This window comes from Callorhinus ursinus, unplaced genomic scaffold, assembly GCF_003265705.2.
Source record: "Callorhinus ursinus isolate GAN/ISIS: 27379988/994484 unplaced genomic scaffold, GSC_fseal_2.0 scaffold53, whole genome shotgun sequence".
NCBI lineage: Eukaryota > Metazoa > Chordata > Mammalia > Carnivora > Otariidae > Callorhinus > Callorhinus ursinus.
In genome coordinates this window covers 229,386-249,696 of record NW_027397115.1, presented here as the reverse complement: position 1 = coordinate 249,696, position 20,311 = coordinate 229,386, and the positions used below count along the sequence as shown (strand labels likewise).

Genomic DNA, 20,311 nt, shown 5'->3' with positions numbered 1-20,311 from the left:
ACACACACACACACACACACACACACACACACACACACACACACACAATTTTATTAAGGAGCACACAGGAATCTTTATTCTCTCAGAATCCACAACTGGCCCAGCAAGTCCTTTAACCATGAACACATACATTCATTCTTGTAACTCAAACCTTCAGGCTCCAGAGAAACATTTTCCTTGACTATGCCTTTGAAAGGGGACTTCAGTTAATTACACTATTGTTTATTTTGTATATGTTAGAAAACTTCTATTAAAAAAAGTTGGGGTGCCTGGGTGGCTCAGTCAGTTTGGGCATCTGGCTCTTCGTTTCAGCTCAGGTCATGATCGCATGGGTCATGCTATTGAGCCCCTCTTAGGGCTCTCCATGCTCAGCAGGGAGTTGGCTTGGAGATTCTCTCCCTCTGCCCGTGCTGCCCCGCCCCCCCCAGAGCTCATTCTCTCTCTGGAATATTTATTTTTATTTTTATTTATTAAATTTTAATTTATTGAATTTATTTTATTTGTTTTTAAATAGATCTTATTTTTTTAATTTTTAAAATAGATTTTACCTATTTATTTGCCAGAGAGAGAGAGAGCAAGAGAGCACAAGCAGGGGGAGCAGTAGGCAGAGGGAGAAGCAGGCTCCCTGCCGAGCAAGGAGCCCGATGAGGGACTCGATTCCAGGACCCTGGGATCATGACCTGAGCCAAAAGCAGTCGTTGAACCGACTGAGCCACCCAGGCATCCCTAAATAAATCTTTTAAAGAGAAAGTTTAAGGGGAAGAGGAGGCCAAAACAATGCTGAGAAGGTTGTAGGTTGTGCCAATACTGACATTCTTCTCTATGCTTTAGAATGGAGGTAGAATTTGAGAAACCTAAGTGGTCAGGTATGAGAAAATACATTAATTCACTGCCAAATCCTTCCTCTAGCAGAGCAAAAATACAGTTGCTGGGGCGCCTGGGTGGCTCAGATGGTTAAGCGTCTGCCTTCGGCTCAGGTCATGATCCCAGCATCCTGGGATCGAGTCCCGCATCAGGCTCCCTGCTCCTTGGGAGCCTGCTTCTCCCTCTGCTTCTCTCTCTCTCTCTCTCTCCCTCTGTCTCTCATGAATAAATAAATAAAATCTTTAAAAAAAATACAGTTGCTTCTTGCATAATGAACTGCTTCCTAATCGTGCCAAATGTCCATTTTCCTGCTTTTCTTTGCATTCCAACCTGTGGCTCTGGAAGTACTAGCAACTTAGCACACAGTATTTGCAACAGTTGCACATGGTGACTGAGGAACATTTTGTAGTTCTAAGCCATTCATACTATTAACTTGTACACATGTAAATCTAGACATAAACTGCATGAACACAATATGGATTCTACAATGGCAGAGGAGAAGTAAACATTAGGATGGTGACTATGTTTATAAAAACATTTAACCAGTTTAATTATTAAAAATAGCTTCAGTATTATTTAAATAATTTTATTTAAGATAAATGTTCATTAATAATTCATACTTAATCTTAAGAGATTTTAATATTTCCAAAAATTTTAAAGGAAAAAAATTTCTTTTAAATTAGGCTCCACATCCATTGTGGAGTCCCATTCAGGGCTTGAACTCATGACCCTGAGATTAAGACCTGAGCTGAGATAAAGGACACTTAACTGAGCCACCCAAGCACCCCTAAAAAAAAAGAATTTGTTATATTATTTCATGTTTCTGATGAAAATGTACTCAAATCAGTATATTTTGAATACAATTACATATTGTTTTAATGCTTAAATCATACTGTCTATAGAACACAAAAGTCTTGATTGTAATATGTTAATTATGAATTTGAATGAATGAATTATGTTAAAATGAAAATAAAATTATGGACTATATACTAATTTCTGATTTTATAGGTAAATATTTTATTACTTATTCAAAATTCACCAATCATCAAATATCCATAATAAGTGAATTCAGTTATCTTTGATATTTTTCCAGCATTCAGTCATGAAAATAGCTTTACACATATTGGTCTACTTTGTTGCAATGATGTTTGTAAAAGACTAGAACATTTTATTTCATAATGTGAAAACTTGATTAAAAATTTAAATACTTAAAATATATTTTTGGGACATCAATGTGTACTCTTTTCCTAGGGCCAGCAACTGCAGGGACAGGCAGGCCCACTTCATTACACTTTTCTGTCTTCACAACTAAAACAACATGAATTTGAATTTAACAGGTAATTTACGAAGACATGAAATATAGCACAGAATTACTTATGGCCAAGAGACACAAAAATGCTAACGAGAATGGTTTAGTTCCCAGACTACCTTCCTGCAAGAAGTTGGTCAAGGAAAAGGAAAATTGATTAGGCAGACTTGAAAGTAAGGAAAATAGGGGCACCCCGGTGGCTCAGATGGTTAAGCGTCTGCCTTCGGCTCGGGTCATGATCCCGGGGTCCTGGGATCGAGCCCCACCTCGGGCTCCTGGCTCAGCAGGGAGCCTGCTTCTCCCTCACCTGTTCATGCTCTCTCTCTCTGTGTGTGTGTCTCAAATGAATAAATAAAAAAATCTTTAAAAAAAAAAAGTAAGGAAAATAAACCATTCAGGGAGTCCCCCCTCCCTCCCAAGGCTGACCACATATTAGCTTCGACAGAACCAAAAACTGAGCACCCTTCACTGGACAGGTCAAGTATTTGCGACTGAGAGGTTAAGGATAACTCTAGAAGGAAACAAAAGCCATACACTCATCTACACCAAGAGTAAACAAGCTAAAGCATCCTTAAGAAGCGCTATGCAACAGAACAAGGGACAGGAGATGACCTAAGAAACGCAGCACAGATTCAGACTTACCCAAGAGGCCTGTGGGGTTGTGCTTCGGTCTAAGCAAGCTTTGAACCCTGGGCTAAAATCTTTTTTACACTATTTCATGCTTTTGATGAAAATATACTCAAATCAGTACATTTTGAATACAATTATATTCAATGTGAGGGTATGAATGCGTATATATGCAGGCAAATACAAGGATTAGGGCTTTGACAACGACCCGACAACCTGACAAATAGGAGGCGCACCCTTTTCCCCCAAAGCCCAGGGGATCAGTACAAGGTCCGCGCTCCAGCGCCGCACCGACCGCTCATGTTTACAAACGCGGACAGGAGGCCAACCTGGACCCCGGACGAGGACCAGGGAGAAACACCGGCCTCCCTCCTCACTAGAAAGCACCCGCCGTTGAGCTCAGCGAACACCCGTGACGGCCTCGCCGCGGAGTCCGGCACACTCAGCCATTTTACTAGGAGCCCGGCGCGGCGGCGCTCGGGAACGCAGGCTGCGGTGCGGGAGGCAGGGCCAGCTCCCAGCCCAGCTAGCGGAGCCCCCGCGGCCGCCGCAGGTGGAAGCGCCGCAAGCCCCGCCCCGCCGCCCCAGCCAACCGCGGACGGCGGGGGCGGGGCCTGGACCCGCCACACCTGCGGCGGCCGGCCGGCGTGTCCGCACCACGTTGCCCAGAGCGCACCGCCCACGGCCCGCGGCCCGCCGCTCACGCCCGCCGCCCCGCCCCATCCGCGTCCCCGGCCCCTGCCGGCCCCGCGACCGGTGCGAGGCCCGCCCTGCCCACCCGGCCGGAGTCGTCCCCTCGGCCCCGCCGCCGCGCCGCCCCAGCCGTTTTCACAACGGCTCCGCCTCAACCGTCGAGAGGCTGGCCGTCCGCCCGCTCGCCCACCCGCCGCTGCCGGAGACCGGCCCGGCGTCGCGGCCCCCCTCCACGCAGCCCCGCTGTCAGAGAGGCCCGGCCCGGCGCCCGGCTCTACCTGCGGCTGGAGGAGGCCTCCCCGTCCGGCCCCGAGAGCCGCCGCTACGGCCGCCGCCTCGAGCCGCGTCTCTGGCCTGCGCGACCGCCGCGGCTCTTCAGGCGGCCGACGGTGGGCGGGAAGCGCCCGCCCAATCAGCGCCGCGTGCGTTCGGAACCGCGTCCAATCAGCGCGGCCCGCAGTCCAGGCTCCGCCCCTCGCACCCGTCGGCGACGCAGGGGTCGCCAGAGGCCGAAGCTGGCGGCGCCGCGGTGGGCGCGGCTCGGGGCCGGGCCGGGTAGGTGGGCCGCCGCGCTGCGGCCGCGACCCCTGCCCCGGCCCCCGCCCCCGCCCCAGAGGAGGCGCCGGCGTCCCTGCCTGGCCCCGCACTGCCCTCCCGCGGTGCGGACGCGCCCGGGCGCCCCACTTGCCTCTCTGCAGGACTCTGGCCAGTAGGGCAGGAGGGCGCGGGCGGGTCCCGGGGAGACCTCCGGGCCGCCCACAAACACCCTGGATGGCGACGGCTGGACGGGGTCGCGAGAACCTGGGGACACCTGCCGAGCCTGCGAGGGTGTGAGGGCCCGACTCCCCCCGACGGAGCCCGCGCTGCGGCCCACAGAGGATGGCCTAGCGAGGCCAGGCGGGTCCCCCTGGAGCCCCGCGCCCCGCGCTCTGCTGCCCGATTTGCTGGGACTGCCCCCTGCGGCGCTGGCCACGCCCACCTGGAGCCCCGCCCCCGGCGCCGCGCCCCCACCCCGTTTCCTAGAAGCAGGCGGGGCGGGCGTCCGCTGTCTTCCTTAAACAAACCTGAGACTCCTGGGGGACGTTAGGCTGAGGCCGCGTCGGCGCGGTACTGACCACAGTCATCGACAATGTATCCGGCGCGGTACTGAGCGCAGTCATCGACAATGTATCCGGCGCGGTACTGAGCGCAGTCATCGACAATGTATCCGGCGCGGTACTGAGCACAATCATCGACAATGTATCCGAGGCTTTTTCGAGCATTTCCACGTGAATTATAAGTTTAAATGATAAGATCAATGGATGCTTGCATGAAATAGGAAGCAATTCACAAACGGATACAGCAGACAAGCACTTCAGAATTTAAAGTACCGATCTCTCATCTTGCCACTTTTTAGTAGAGAAGAAAAATGCTAGGAATGCTTTTTGTGGAGTCACCGATCTGGAAAGCATGGGGATTGTTTAGTAAACCACCACATGGAAGATAAAAACAGATCATCTTATTTGAATTGTTCTTAAACAGGGTTTTAGAGTATAGTGTTAGATGGAAAACCTTATCAATCAATCACTATTGGATTTCCAATTAAATTTAACAAGCACATCCTTTAACGTCCACATTCCCGTAAGTGCAAGGCTTTGTACGGGGTGAGGGACATAACCAGGGGAAGGCAGAAACACACTCATTTCTCCACACGCAGGATTCAGTAAGCATTGAAAGAATCACTATCCCATACCCGACACTCCCTTAGAGCTTTCATCAGATGTTAACGCTGTTCTGGCCTAAAAGATTGCATTTGAGTTTCTCAAGGACATACACGACTGTGCTGCTGAAGCTGAGGTGCAATCCTACAATATTCCTTTTTTTTGGCAAGGCGCTAAATTTGATAGTTTTAGGAAGAATAAGACTTATGTATGAAAGGATTTAAACAAGAAGTTTCCAAAGTCTTGTTTCTATAATTAGACCACAAGAAAAACACATCTCAGATAACAATTTATGCACATACTTTAATATTTAGGCTTGAGTGAAATCATCTTCAATGACTTTAAAATATGTTTGGGGAAGACAACCCCACAATTGCACAATCCACTGCAAAATATTAACATCTAAGCAATATAACTATTTTAGGATCTGAAAGTTCTCCTTAAGCTGAACTTTATCAACTTCTTTATCAACTAGGCAGGTACATTTAGGTTTTTAAATTTTTAAATGTTGATTTTTTTAAAGGCACGTTGAGGTTCTCTTAGTATCGAAGATAAAACATTTACTGTATATTCTATGACCAGAACCTTTTTGACAAGTGACTTTAACATGGATATGACTCTTTACATGCCTTTACCCAACAATACATTCGGCAGCTCTAACTCTTATACCTGAATGCTCTGGACAATTGTCGTGCGCTCTGGGCTGGGGCCAAGGACACAACAGCCATGGCTCTCAACAGGCTTGCTGACCTAATTGGACATTTTATTAAACAGGAGGAAATGGAACCAGGCTTCTGTCTCTCTTGCATGTCAATGTAGTGCACAGTGCTAATAGCCAAAGGTTGTTCAGTTGAATTACAATACTTTAAATCAAAATTCAGTGTAATTATGAAAAGGTACCAAAGAAAGAGATCCCTCTTCTTGGAATTTTAGAAACACGGAAGTCGCAATTATAAAAATAAATTGGTTAAAAGGCAAAACACATCTTTTACATAGTGATTTGACAAGTGTCAATAAGTATTCAAAACTTTAGAGTTAATTCATTGGTGACAGCTATCACAAATTAATGACGCTGGTTTCAACTGCATCAGAACCAAACTTCACAAGGCCTTGTTCATCATGGCTGGGTTTTCATACCTCAGTGTTAGCACCTGCTGTCAGAGAGACCACCACTCAGCACCAAAAGAAATCATCAGTGCCTTGCTGGGAGTTTTAAGTCATCCTGGCATTCAGCAGGGGACAAAGGCCTTGACTTCTTGATTGGAGACAAAAAAACAAACAACAAAAAGGAAAAGCATTTAACATTTTAAAAACTGGGGCGGGGGAGTGGGGAGTCCAGACAACGTTAGAAACTCTCCTGTCTGAAGGCACAAAGAATAAAGTTGGCAGGTAGCTGATAAAACTGGAAATATATAAATACAATTTAAAATGATTAAAAAGTGTAAGTATTGGTGATTTTTCCTCCAGGGCTCCAGCTATTGATGAAAACCCCTGCCAGTTCCACTTGATAACCTGACTTCTGAAGTTTGGCCGCTGGAATTTTCTGACACTTGAGCAGACATAAAAAGAGTCACCTTAGTCGTCAAAAAGGTATTGCAAAGGGCATTGTTGCCTGAAATTTTTCTACAGAGTTGCCTGAAAATGGAAATAACTTAAGGCAAAATTTCTTAAAATGTTTAGGTAGTCTCAAACCTAAACAGAATGGCCTGATAACATGCAGATACATAATTATCAAAGACAAGAAAGGGAACACAGGAAGTGAGAGGAGAGACTGTAAGAGAAGGGACTGTTTTGCTAGTTTTCAAAGTCAAGCTTTTCCCCCTTCCTTGGCTGTGGATGTAGAAGACACACGGCCTAACCAGGGCAGCCTGAACTCCCAGGAATGGCTGTGTGATGACTGATGAGGCATAAATTTCTTGCCTATTAATAGTTCCCCACTGTCAGAAGTCTACAGATATTGGCAACCAAACCTAGTCTCAGGTTTTCCTTGTCCCAGGGCAGAAATGCCTCAAGGGACCATGATGGGAGTCACACCATACATTCTGTTTACAATGCGCACAAAACACACAGGACTTATTTTTTAGCTTCTTAAATCCAGAAAGTTCCTGAGAAGGCATCCAATAAGGGTAAGATGTTCCAACATCACAATGATAAATAACAGCTACGTTTACAGAGACCCAGTCAGGACACATGCAAAAGCCACAGGCTTTCCTAGTAGGAGGATGCAGACCTTTCCAAAAAATCAACCAAGCAACCAACCAACCCAGCCTGCCTGGACCCTCTCCAGAGGGGTAGACACGGCTATGCATCCACCCACCCCGCACCCTCCCCCAGCGCATTATACAACTTGGCCTCCCGGCCACCTGAGGCTACTTTGTAGAGCTAGTGACACAGACATTTCGAGTAGAGAATGGGAAGGGCCACCGCCCAGGGACTTGAAGCGGGAAGTGAAGTCAGAAGACTCAGGCTGGGGTTGGGGTGTGCGAAACAGTAGCCGCATGGACTGGAGAGCCCAGCTAGGGGACCACTGCGGCCGCCTTCAGATGAAGTGGATCCAGCTCTCTTCGCACTCCCCGCGAGGCATGTGCAGTGCATGGTTGCGGCACGTGAGGCTGTAGTCTCGGCCATGGTTGTTGTCCCAGTACTCGGTGCCCGCTACTCGGTAGCGCAGCGCAAAGTGCACGCGCGAGCCCAGCGCCAGCAGGAAGGGCGGCACCGGGAAGCCGAAGGCGAAGACGTCCTCTGTGCCCTCGGAGCCCGCGGCCCCGCGCCACCGGGCCACCGCCTCATGCGCGCTCTGCCAGTCTGAGAAGGTGTAGCGCACCGCCACCTGCTTCTCAAAGGCCACGTTGCGCACGCGCACCGTGCCGCTGATGCCCAGGTCCGAGCAGGTGACGCGCTCCAAACAGACGAGCTGCCGCCCCAGGCGCTCGCCGAAGTCTGCGGCCTCGATGGGCGGCAGGAAGTCGGGCACCAGGCACCGCAGGGTGAACTCCAGGTCCTGGCTGCTGCAGCACAGGTCCGAGTTGATGGCGAGGCGCGACAGCACGTGCAGCGGCACCGACGGGTCGTCGCCCGCGTTGAACACCTTGACCTGCGCCAGCTCCAGGCCCAGCGCGTCCGCGAAGCGCACGCGGAGCTGCCGGCTGCAGCCTGGTCGGCAAGCGGCTCCGGACGCGCCCCCGGCCTTCTGGCGGCGCTCGGGCGAGCTGGGCAGCGAGCGCGCCCGCCGCAGGATGATGGGCCGAAGGCCAGGGTCGCAGCCTGACGGCTCCGGCGGTGGAGGTGGCGCGCGGCCCGGGCTCCCGGGGGGCCTGCAGGGCTGCGGCTCCCGGGCGGCGCCGCCGTCCAGGTCTGAGAGGCAGCTGAGGCTCCGCGGGGCGGGCTTCCGGAACCCCGGCGCGGGGGGCAGGGCCGCCGAGCCCCAGCCTCCGGACATGGCCCGGCCGGCCGTCGGGCGACGGGGAGGCGGAACCGAGAGGCGTTCTCCGGACCCGGCGTTCCCTACCTTGGGGTCCCCGCCGTGTTCAGAATTCCCTGGTGTCCACCGAAACCGCGGCCTGCAGGGAGCCTCTGGGGCCGGCTGTGCGCTCCCCCCGTCCGCCAACGCGCCCCCCGAGTCCTGGCGCAGGTCTTCCGCCTCTTGCAGCGAGAAAGGAGATCGTCTGCCGAGAGATGAGTGCTTTCTCGGGGGGAGGCTTTTCCGGGACCCCCGGGAGCGCAGGGTGGCGCCTCCCTTTGGCTTCCTCCGAGGTTCTTGGGGGAAGGCTGCGCCGACGGGGCCGCCCCTCCCACCTTCCCCGCCCGCTGCGCTACTTACATGGCTCCAACTTGTCCCGGAGCAACTTCCTGGCGAGCCTGCGCCCCGCCCCTCGTGACGCCGCCGCGCGCCGTCCCCGCCGGCCGGGCACAGCCGGGGAGCCCGCCGCGCCGCGCGCCGCCGCCGCCCCTGCCCTGCCGCAGCGCACCGCAGTCCGGCCTCCCCGCCCGGCGCCGGGGAGGCTGGCGGGCGGCCTCGTCACGTGTCCTCGGCGATCGCCGAACAGGTCTGATCAATTTCTGTCTGCATCTGCCGGGTCCCTGCACCTATCGATCGTGGATCTGTGTCTGCACCAACCGAGGACGAGGAAAATGCATGCTGCGGGCCCTTGGATTTCTGGGTTACTGGGGCGGGGGGGGGGGGGAGCGGTGCGCAAAAATTGGCCTTTCCAGAAGCTGGTCCCTGGCTAATTTGAAGCCTGTAGGCTAGCCAGCTCTTTGGACGTCTGCACTGCAACCTGAAGCCCCGGCCAGACCGCGGGAGCCTCGCTGCGTAGAGGTCTGGCGTCTTGACCACACATCACCCACAATGCTTTGCCGCGGACCGCCGCCAGTTCCCTGGAGGGTGGGGAGGGGGGCGGTGCTGCAGCTGTCAGTCTCCTGGCGCCTGGCCCGAGAGGAAGATGTGGGAATCAGAGTTAATGCCCTGTGATGAATTATGCCACTGCCCTTAATCGGCCGCTGGCGCTGGGGAAGCATTTTTGTAGCCAGAATCCCAGACTCTTAGCTTTGTTCCGCTGCAAGCCTGAACCATCAGGGAAACCGCGAGCTTGCTTTCTGCACCTTAGGACCCTGCAAGCATTCTTTGCCTATTTCACTCTGTAACCTGCCCACAAAACGCTGTCTCTTACCGTGTAAAGCATGCCAGGTGAAATGAAGTGGGAAAGGTGGAAACGCGCTCTCCAGACAGCAGTTTGGGGCCAGGCATCTTGGAGGGTTCCTTTTTACTGTACAGAGGGACAAAGCAGAAGGAAAATCAAACTATTGAGGCGGGTTGGCAAAGAACCTTCTCTACATCTAACATAAATCCAGCCTGGGGTATAAGTCATTAACTGTGAGAACCTGTGTACCCTGGCTAAAAAGGCATACACGCTTATGAAAAGTAATACAGCAGCGTTTCAGGAAGAAAAAAGTCTTCTATCCCACCTCTTGTCTATTTTACAGATACAGATAGGGGATATTATGGAAGAAAGTATTCACTTTTCAATCAGGACCCTTTTAGTAGGCCACCCACTCAAAATCAGGGAAAGCAGCATTCTTGATATGAGTCAACAGAATTTCACAGAGATAACATTATATGATCTGTACTACTATATTGACGATCTTTAAATGGATTGATGTGATCCTGAAGGCAGGAGAATTTAAGGGGAGCTTCCCCAATAGAGTGCCTGTTCCATGAGAGCTGGGATGTGCGCATAATCCCGGCCATTTTGAAGGTTCTCTTGTAATTACTTGAATGAATGAATGAATGAATGAATGAATGGACATGGGAGATTGGAGTAATACCCGACCTTAATTATTAATTAGCCCTACACATTTCCTGAAGGTGTTATTTCCGAGGAGGCTCTGTGTGTGTGTGTGTGTGTGTGTAAGGAAAGAGAAGGATTCATTCCATTGGCAACATTTATAGCAGTGTGATTTTGTATCTAATATCCACTGTGAAAAACAAACAAGCAGAAAAGATGAAACTGTAAACCGAAGGCAGTACCAGCCCCCCCCAACATTTCAATACTGTGCAAATATTTCAAAACAAACCAGTGAAAGTAAGCCCAGTACTGGGGGCAGAAGCCTTTGCAATCCATACTTACCCACAGTGTTCTGTTGCTTCCAGTTCTGGTGGTGAGGAGTCCTTTCCAAATATAAGAGGAATAAAGAAGTCACTTCCCCAGCTGTCATCATCTGCCAACACATTGAGCAAGAATATTTCAAGCACTACAGAAAAGGTGATGTAAATTTTGAGGGAAAATCTTACTAGATTTGTTCTGCTGTTGTGTGTGTGTGTGTGTGTATGATGTTGTTGTTGTTGTCACAGTATTTACTACTCCATGTCTGGTTTTTTAGACAGTCCAGCAAACCCTAGAAGATGATCGGCCATCCGATTTTTTCAAGAAAGGGAATAGGGTGACGAAATCTCATCAGAAAAGCAGGTAAATGATTTTAATTGCTTTATCTTGCAAAAGGTACATTATATCAGTTCTCCAGGCTGAATATGTGTGGCTGGAAATAAAATAATGTCTGTGGGCAGAAATGAGTGGGCAGAGTGGTTTTAAACATTAAGAGTTAGTAAAAATTCCAGAGGTCATACTTCTGCCACGTTAACTGTTAGCAGAGTCTATCATTTTGGGTAAGCCCCTTAGTCACCCTTCTATGATTGTTTCCTTTTTTTTATAAAGAGGATACTGATCATCACTTTTATTGATGTGCACTGACAGAGTCAACAAAAGTTATAATAGGATTGGTTATGAGTTCCAAATAAGGACAATTCCTTTATCCATTTCTTCAACATATACTGAGCATGTGTTAGCTATTCACCATGATTCAACATTTTCTGTATTTATTAAGAAATCACGTATTTTCAAACGATTGCTTACTGTGGTAGAAACCACTGGGCAAGTGAACCTCTGAGGTTTCCAGAAAGCATGTTGACCACTCATTTTCTTTTACCCTACCTGACTTATATTCCTGAGAAGTATTATGAATCCTAGTGAGATGCTATGCTTTGGGTAAACACACAGCAAAGAAAGTATTTTCAACTCTGATAGGAGATCCTGCCTCAGAGTGAATCCTCCTGGGGGAACCCAGTTGCTCTACTAGTCATTATTCCCATTTCTCCACCATTCACAAGACAGCAGTAATCTTGTTTTCATTCATTCTCTGTTTTAAGGCACCATATGATTTTTTTCTCTCTCCTTTTAAACTGTTTTCCTGAGTGTTTCCTATTTGAAAATACTTTAATAAGCTTTTGATTTGAGGTATAGGTTGTCTGTACTACACTTTTGATATTAAGATTTTAGACGGCTCAGAAACACCACCAATCGTGATTAAGTTGTATAAAACTTGCATTTTACACCTTGTTTACTTTTCATGGAAAACAGCCTTGAAAAAGAAAAGCTGTAGGGGGGCGCCTGGGTGGCTCAGTTGGTTAAGCGACTGCCTTCGGCTTCGGTCAGGATCCTGGAGTCCCGGGATCGAGTCCCACGTCGGGCTCCCGGCTCAGCGGGGAGTCTGCTTCTCCCTCTGACCTTCTCCCCTCTCGTGCTGTTTCTCTCTCTCTCTCTCTCTCTCAAATAAATAAATAAAATCTTAAAAAAAAAAAAGAAAAGCTGTAGGGGCACCTGGGTGGCTCAGTTGGTTAAGCATCTGCCTTTGGCTCAGGTCATGCTCCCAGGGTCCTGGGATCGAGCCCCGCATCGGGCTCCCTGCTCGGCGGGAAGCCTGCCTCTCCCTCTCCCACTCCCTCTGCTTGTTGTTCCCTCCCTCACTGTCTCTCTCTGTCAAATAAATAAATAAAATCTTTAAAAAAAAAAAGAAAGACAAAGAAAGCTGTAGCTTTTACTCGCTAGTGTCATTAAACATTGTTCATCAATAGCAGAACAGATTGAGAGTTTACAACAGATTTTCTCCAAACTGGTGTTTGTTTTGTTTAAAGTGTACATGACTGGTCTAAAATTATAAGCACTTTAAGAAATGTCAGTATTTTTCTTAAATGATACTATTTGATATGAAACAGAATCCATGCATCTCCTTTTGGCACCTGCGTCCTATGATTGTTTCCTTTTTTTATAAAAAGGATACTGATAAGTGTTTCTTGACTAGAGGCCGGTGTGGCCCGTTGCCCCTCCCAGGGACAGCGCCGACTGCAGCCCGAGGAGTCTGTTTAATCACAGCCAGACCTCTTTGTGTCCTATGAACTAAGAATTACAGTTTTATTTCTCACAGCAATATGAATGCTGGCCCATCTTGGAACAAAGTACAACGTTCAAAAAACCCTTCAGGAAAAAGGCGGAGTCAGTTCCAAGTGCCCCACGTGTCCTCCCAGCCTCCTGCGGATGGACTCCAGGAAAGCGGTTCCCCAGAAGGAAAACCTGAAAGGAGCCCACTGGGCCCCCGGCGGCGGGGCGCCTCGGGGAATGAGCTGTTTCTGGACCTGCCCTGCGTGAAAATCCTGAAGGAGGGTGCGGGCGAGGACGACGACAGCGCCAGCGACCTGTCGGACTCCGAGCGAGTGCCTGTGCCGCCGTCCTCGCGCGCGCCCCCGGAGCTGCACCTGCGCGCCGAGGAGATCGACGCCGCGGACCCCGGTCCGGACCCCGACGCGGACCCGCAGGGCAGCGCGCAGCCCGCCTACCACTATGCGGACTTCCTGCCCGCCCCGTTCAGCTCCTGGGACCTCCGCGACCTGGCTGTGCCGCCCGGCACTGAGCCCAGGCCCGCAGCTCGGAGCGGCGCCGCAGGGCTGCTGGCCAGGTACATCGACAGGCTGGCCCAGCTCGAGTGGCTACAGATGCAGACCGTCCAGGGCGAGAAGGGGAAGGGCGCCAAAGCCAGGCCTCCCACTGCCCCCGGCTTGTCCACGTCCGGGGCTCTGAAAAGCCCCGGCAGAAGCAAACTAGGGGCCAGTGCTCCGGCCAGGCCTCCCCAGGAGGGGGCTTACAAATTGGGCGCTTCCGGCGCTTCCCGGAGGAAGGAGCTGCCCCGCGAGGAAGCCAGGCCCTCCTATTACGCGTTTGACACGACCCCCAAAGCCCTCCACGTGCGACGGGGCAGCAGGCCAAGTTCTCGGAAGCCAGCCCTCGACATGACGGCCGAGGAGCAGAGAAAGAAAGAGAGTAAGAGCCCCAGACTCCAGCGCTGGGACCTGCCCTGCAGTGATGGCGGTGGCCCTGGCGTTCCCAGGCAGGGGGTGACCGCTCGGGACTCCGCCGACCCCGGTGGGCCCCCCAGGCCGCAGGCACACGCGGGCCTGCAGAAGAAGGGCGGTGCGAGCAGGTGCGCCCACGCCACCACATCCAGCGAGAAGAAACCCAAAGCCAATGGAGTAAAGCAAAGCACATACAAATTCAAGTAAGAACCGAAATGATGCACTGCAAAGCCCTGCCGATAGCTAAGCGTCAGAGTTCTTCCGAAAGTTAGCATACTGTGAATTTCTGATGACCCACATGTGAGTCGTCGAGGGGTCCCGTGGGGGCAGCCTCACCTCACCCCAGCCACATTGGGCTTCTTTCCAAAGAAAGGTGGCTTTCAATGAGCCTTTCTTTGTGTTGACCATCTTAAGCAAATGAGAGCCCTTTAGATAACACTTAACCCAGGTCTGCGCCATATAACGACATACAATGACGGGGAGACAGGTGTAAACTGGACGTAGCAGCCAGCCCCGCACCCTGGCCCGTGGCGCTGTCCAGCTCCCCACAGCCGCGCACCCGCACCCACAGGTAGAAGGTAGTGCATATACCGCTTTCAACGTAGACTCTGAAACGTTTGAAATAGGGTCTTGGTGTCCTTCTTCCAAACTGTCCAGACAGAAGTCCTGTCTACTTCAGGCCCAGGAAAGGCTCCAGCCCTTCCTCAGGTTCAGGAGCCTCTCCTAGGAGCAAAGTCATGAACACTGAGCTGCTCGTTCTTTCCAGACAATGGAATCTAATACTTTCATAGTTTGGGGTCTTTTTTTTTTTTTTTTTTTTAAGGCATTTTAAACTCAGAGGTGGTGGTAAAGTGCACCTTTGTGTTCTCTACCCCGAGGTTAGAGCAGAGCCCAGACTTGGTCCAGGTGTGAGTCAGTGGGTCTCAGCAGGACCGTTCCCGCCTGGTGGGAGCCCAAAGTGGAACCTTTGGCCCCTGAGTGTTTCTGACGTAGGTGTGGCTTCTGGAAAAGGTGTGCAGTAAAGCCACTGTTTGGAGTGTGTACAGGGAAGGCCTGCAGCCACAGATAGACATGAAAGCACTGTGACCATCACAGTCATTTCATACTGATTTGGGACCTGGGTCCTGCTGTCCGTAGCTGACATAATCCATTTTACTTTGCAAGAGCAGGATTTTATCACCTTGCTTCAGGGCAGAGGCGTGAGGACACCTTTCCAGATGGAGCGGGGAGTGTCTTCTTAACATCCTTACCGGGTCCCCTGGCTCCCCTGCTCTTCTGGATGCTTCTTATGTAACCACCACTAAGCCAGGTCTATGTGCGCCTCTAGTCACACTGTGAGGTTTCTGCTGATATTGTAAATATCTTTAAAACCTTTGGTTGACCACTGGATATACAGTATGTTTTAATGACTGTGGCCGATTTTCTCTCTTTAAATGAGGTATTTGTTTTCATCCATACGTGTTTCTATTTTTTCACCTTTAGGGCAAATTAAGAAGCTGGCACTTTTCCTCTGGAAATGCGTACTAGCTTGCAGACTCCACCAAACAGACAATGTCATCGAAGGCCTTTCAGTTAGTAGGATAACAACCAGAGACATTTGTAAATGAAATGATGTGCACAAGTTAAATGTTAAGATCCCGTTTTAAAATCTGACTTTACAAATATGAAACAGCATATACAGATTTTTAGGGCCGTTTTCTTTTCTCCCAGGACTTGACATCTAGATCTTCACGGATTCTGTCTTACGTTCTTTACCTTTCACACCCCCCTATTGGAGAGAGCATGCTGTTACACGAAGATCTTGTACCTTTATTATGTGGGTAAAAACGCACATCTAGTGGGCCTTACTTCCCTAATTCTCAGTTATATTGTAACTTATCTACTCAGTGTATGCACTGCAGTTTGAAACCCTAGCACTGCCCTGACTGCACCCTTCTGTGGTTGCTGCGTGGCGTCCCCTGTGCCCTTTGCCTGCACCCCTCCTTGTGAACGCAGGGGGACTAGTCCTTTGTACCTAGCCAGCACGGCCCCTCATTCGTGATGCTTTCTCAGCTACCATGTTTATGTAGCTCTTTAGAACATTTCAGGGCTGATAAATCTCCATAAGCACATCATATACGTACACATACGGCCGTTATTAATACTAAGGGGTTTCGGTGAGCTGCTGCCTTCTCCAGGAATGCTGTGTGTGGGTCCCCTTGGAGGCCCTGCTGGGTGAAGGCCCCGTGTTCACTTTGCCTTGTGGACGTCTGAGCCAAAGACCATCCTGATTAGGAAATTGAGAGGCGGTGCCTCGGATGTCACATTTGTTCCTTGCTCTCTGAATTGAAGTCGGTTGCCTAATTTGGGGAACAGTTACAATGTCACATGTTACGACAGTTTGAAAAGCCTGAAAAAGTGACTTTGCTTATTCACGTTTTTGCCTCAGGTTGATGGTTTATTTTAACCAGGATTCTTGCGATTGGATCAGAGCTCCTGATGAACAGCAGGGGCTCACTAGAGAACATAAGCACAATTTCATTCCCACGGTTTCCGATCCCCACCCCTGACACAGCCTCCTGTTCTAAATGCTGCAGACAAGAATCCTGCCGCTTTCCCGCAGACAGCGCCCGAGAGTGGAGTCCTGGCCTCCTGCGGTTGGTCACGTCTAAGCCACCCAGTGTCCTGCTAGTCTGGGGACGCATCATTGTCTTCAGAGAAGTGCCTCTCATTTCTGGGAGTTGTTGACATACATGTTGTGTTTAAACCAACTAAAATAATCCAAGGTTTAAAAAAAAAAAAGGTGTAGAGAAAGTTAAGAGCTACTGAAGGTTTAGAATCAGTTAATGGAAAAAGTTGTAAAAACATACAAGAACAAACTGTAAAAACCTATCAGTATTAGCTACAGTTCTTTAGGTTGAGACTATTTCTCAACTCCTTAAGGACCACACTGGCTGAAGGTTCGTAACTGACTGACAGGGCAGGGTGGGTTCCTGTGATGACAAAGATCGTTGGTCTCACAGCAGCTACAGGCTGAAAGGAGGAAGGCTTGTCCTGGTTCTTAAGCCAGTAGGCTAGTTTCCCAAAAGACGGAACAATCTCCACCTTTCATGATGTAAATGCTGTATTTCCTCTTTATGCTCACTTACTTAGGTAGTTAAAAATAGAAAACTCTAGATGGTACTGTGTTTCAAGGTAACAGAGAAGCAGTATTTATGATTTATTCATGTCCGTGTACAGAGGTCCATTTCAAAAGGCCTGACCCAATCGAGCATGTTTGTTATTTGCTGTTAAATTATTGTATGCTTGGTTTTGTACATAATAAAACGAAACGTGTCTAAGTTTTTGTGAGGCTGGATTTTTCCTCTCTTGAGGTCAGTTAAACAGTAGGAGATGTTGCCTGGTCTTTCAGGCATGGTTTTGTTTTGCTTTTCGTGGAGTTCTCTTCCTGAGTTGGTCTCATTTCTGCCTGTTCATCTCACAGATCCGCTGGGCAGGAGACTGCGCCGTGTCCTTTCTTAACACTCAGCAGCGCACCTGCCGACCTGACTGGGTGCATCTGAGAAGCACCACTGGTGTTCTCCCGAGGCCCTCTTCCTCTTGTTCCCCCGAAGGTGTCCAACAGTCAGGGAGGCAGGAGAGAAATTCACTAACAGTAAAGTGACATGAGAGGAGCTCACGCGCCAACGGGCCCCTCCCGGACTGAGCGCCCGCGCTCTCCAGGAGCGCACCTGGAGCCGGGAACATTCGCAAAGGCCCCTTCCTCCTTTTTCTAAACTCCCTTCTGACAAGAAGGGGCATTCTTTTGAGTCTACCAAATAGTGGTAGTTTAAACATAATTCCGGGGGCATTAAAAAGCAAAATCCCACCAAGAAAATTTTATAGATCTCATTGGCTTTATTTAATGATGCATGAGTCAGGCAGCATCCCAGCCAGCAGGTGGAAAGGAGCTCCGAGGAGTGGGCAAAAGGAAGGACTTCTAAAGACAGAAGGGAGTGGGCACATGGAAGTTGTACTGGGCAAGAAGGTGGCTGGGTGATTGCAAGCTCACTTTCCTTTCGGGGGTGGCCAGGGTCTTACCAGGTGAATGGCCTCCCTAGTGCTGATTGGGTGACTCCTGACTGCCTGGTTGAAGATCCCGCTCTGGGAGAGCCCAAGCTCCGAATAAGGCTGGGTTCTGTGGCCGGCTGGGCAAAGTCACCCCATGTGGGCCTGTGGCCTTTTTATCAGCAGGTTTAAAAGTAAACTTCCTGGTAGTTGGAAAATTAACCATGTTGGGGGTTTTGAATCATAAATTTGTACATAAAATGGTAGGTTATTCTTGGATGTTGCTGTTTTATTATCCATAAGGTGGCAATGAAACCTCTCGACCTAACGTAAAACCACCTCAGTCTAAATGTCTCCTTGTTTGATTAAGATCATACAACTATATTAAGCACAGAATAATGGTCAGTGGAGGAACATAGATCATTAATCTGTAAAAATCTTCCTAGAGACCCTGCTTCAAACAATAGGGTCCAAATATCCCTGTCCTCAGCAATTTGCTGTTGAAGGAATTAACTGTGATAACACTGGGAAACATATGTGGAATTTTAAAAATGGGGTAGTCATGAATAGAACTGTCCCAGCTCAAATGATATTTTAGAGAAAGCCAATGCACATCTCACTTGTGACCCCAGGCAGTCAGCACGGTTCCGTGGCCCTGCTCCTCCCGGGGTGAGCCCTGCCTTGGCACCTGCTGCAGGTGAAGGAGTTCCCAACACGCCGCCCTGAAATCCGCCGCCCGGCACATTGCCTCCCTTGAGTTAAAGGCACTTGAAAAACAGCAAGTTGAAGAAAAGCACTTACCTTTCTTCTTTCTCTTCAAAGCAGGAGATGAAATTCCTGTAGGAGAGAAGTCCTCCTGGTGCCAGAAAGAAAGAAACATTCTTACTGCCGGGGATGAGAAGCGGTGACCGAGAAGAATTCTGCACAGATTTTGTCTGTTAGAAGGCTCTCATCTTCCTTAGTCTCCCCACATAGCCGAGGACGTTTTCTGCAGCTGCCTCTCCTTGTTCAACCTATTAGCAAAGCTGGGGACTCCCACCATTTCTCCGGGCCCTCATTCCTTCTCAAGCCCCTGCGTCTTGCAGAACTGGGATTCCACAGTCGGTCTGCTTTTTCCTCCTGTTGATCTGTCTTACGTCGACTTAATTCTCAGCACCAGCCAAAAAGGACCCAAAGAGGTTGCAGGGGAGCAGTTTGCCACCACAAAATATTTTTAAGGGACAGCACAGCCACAGGAGAAGCTCTGAAAGCTGAGTGTAAGAGATGCACAGGGGGGTCCCCGTGTGTTGGGGGCATGTCTCTCTCTCTCTGTACCAGAAGAGGAAGGACCCTAGAGATGCTTATCGACTCTTATCTCATTAAGGCATGGAATTAAATCTGTGAAACAGCCGTACCCATTTATTGTGCTTTTCCTGGTAACCTCATGGGGTAGAATCCAGTGATTCATCAGTTGCATGTAATGCCCAGTGCTCATTCCATCACATGCCCTCCTTTGTGCCCATCCCCCAGTGGCCCCATCCCCCAACCTACCTCCCCTCCAGCAACCCTCAGTTTGTTTCCTAGAGCTCAGCATCCCTTATGGTTCACCTCCCTCTCAATTTTCATCTTATTTTTCCTTCCATTCCCTTATGTGGAATTTAAGAAACAAAACAAATGAACATCTTCTGTCTTTAGCTGGAGGTGGTATTTAAGGAGGCAGCATGAACCATTTCAGGGAGTTCCTTGGTCTTCCTGGGGTGTCTCCCACATGTACAGGGGGCATACGTGTTATTAAACTTCTGTTTGTTTTTCATCTGTGAATCTGTCTTTTCTTACGGGAGGTCTCAGTCGAGAACCTAGAAGGGTAGAAGTAAAATTATGTTCCCTCTATTTTGACGGTAAAGGTCAAATTTTACCTCCCGTATAGTATAAAAGTCTGCATCTGAACGAGACCCTTGGCAGTTCACCAGACACCCGCCCTCATACAGTAAGGGAAGGGACTGTGCTTTGGTCCCGTGTTGCTCACTTTTCTAACTACTGGAATGAAATGCTTTTTCCTTGTAGGTCTTATACAATAATGAGAAGAATGATCTACCAGGTTCAGCTGAAGATGTTCTAATTAAAAGAAGTATGTATTTTTCCCCCTGCTCAGGACAGTTTTGACGTGAGAAGATACACTTAGTAGCCTCAAATTTCTCTCTTCCCCTCCTTTTCTCCTTTCTTCCCTGAAAAAGCATAAAAACATTCACATACACAAATAACTGAAAAAAGAGCTCGGTGCTTCCACTATCAATATAATTAGTATAAAATATACTTGCAAAAAGCGAGAAACACTCCAGTCTGTTATACTTGCTGTGTTCTCCCTCCGCCCACCCCCGTTTGCTCACCTACAACTACTAGTTGAACAAATAGGGGCAAGAGACTAACGTTTCT

At 49.6% G+C, this 20,311-nt stretch overlaps 3 protein-coding genes across 6 annotated transcripts in view; 1 reads left to right on the top strand and 2 right to left on the bottom strand.

Annotated features, from left to right (window-relative positions):
• SYCP2 (synaptonemal complex protein 2) overlaps window positions 1–3,873 on the bottom strand; it is a 91,882-nt gene extending 88,009 nt beyond the window's left edge. The window contains exon 1 of the mRNA XM_025853383.2: window positions 3,772–3,873. The gene's annotated coding sequence lies outside the window, so the exon portion shown is untranslated. The remainder of the gene's footprint in view (window positions 1–3,771) is intronic.
• A 1,603-nt stretch (window positions 3,874–5,476) lies between these two features.
• Window positions 5,477–8,638, bottom strand: PPP1R3D (protein phosphatase 1 regulatory subunit 3D). The gene has a single exon (XM_025853308.2). The coding sequence runs from the start codon at window positions 8,630–8,632 to the stop codon at window positions 7,733–7,735; it is 900 nt and encodes a 299-aa protein (XP_025709093.1). The 5' UTR covers window positions 8,633–8,638; the 3' UTR covers window positions 5,477–7,732.
• Window positions 8,639–8,868: 230 nt separating this feature from the next.
• FAM217B (family with sequence similarity 217 member B) lies at window positions 8,869–19,691 on the top strand. Of its 4 annotated transcripts, none has more exons than XM_025853306.2 (5): window positions 8,869–9,239; window positions 10,844–10,955; window positions 11,074–11,159; window positions 12,952–14,076; window positions 18,725–19,691. In XM_025853306.2, the coding sequence occupies exons 1-5, from the start codon at window positions 8,869–8,871 to the stop codon at window positions 18,729–18,731; spliced, it is 1,701 nt and encodes a 566-aa protein (XP_025709091.2). In that variant the 3' UTR covers window positions 18,732–19,691. The 4 variants fall into 4 exon arrangements, with proteins under 4 accessions (XP_025709091.2, XP_073740087.1, XP_025709089.2 ...); XM_073883986.1 differs by lacking the exon at window positions 18,725–19,691 and adding an exon at window positions 16,302–17,193; XM_025853304.2 differs by lacking the exon at window positions 18,725–19,691 and adding an exon at window positions 15,356–17,193.
• The last annotated feature ends 620 nt before the right edge of the window (window positions 19,692–20,311 follow it).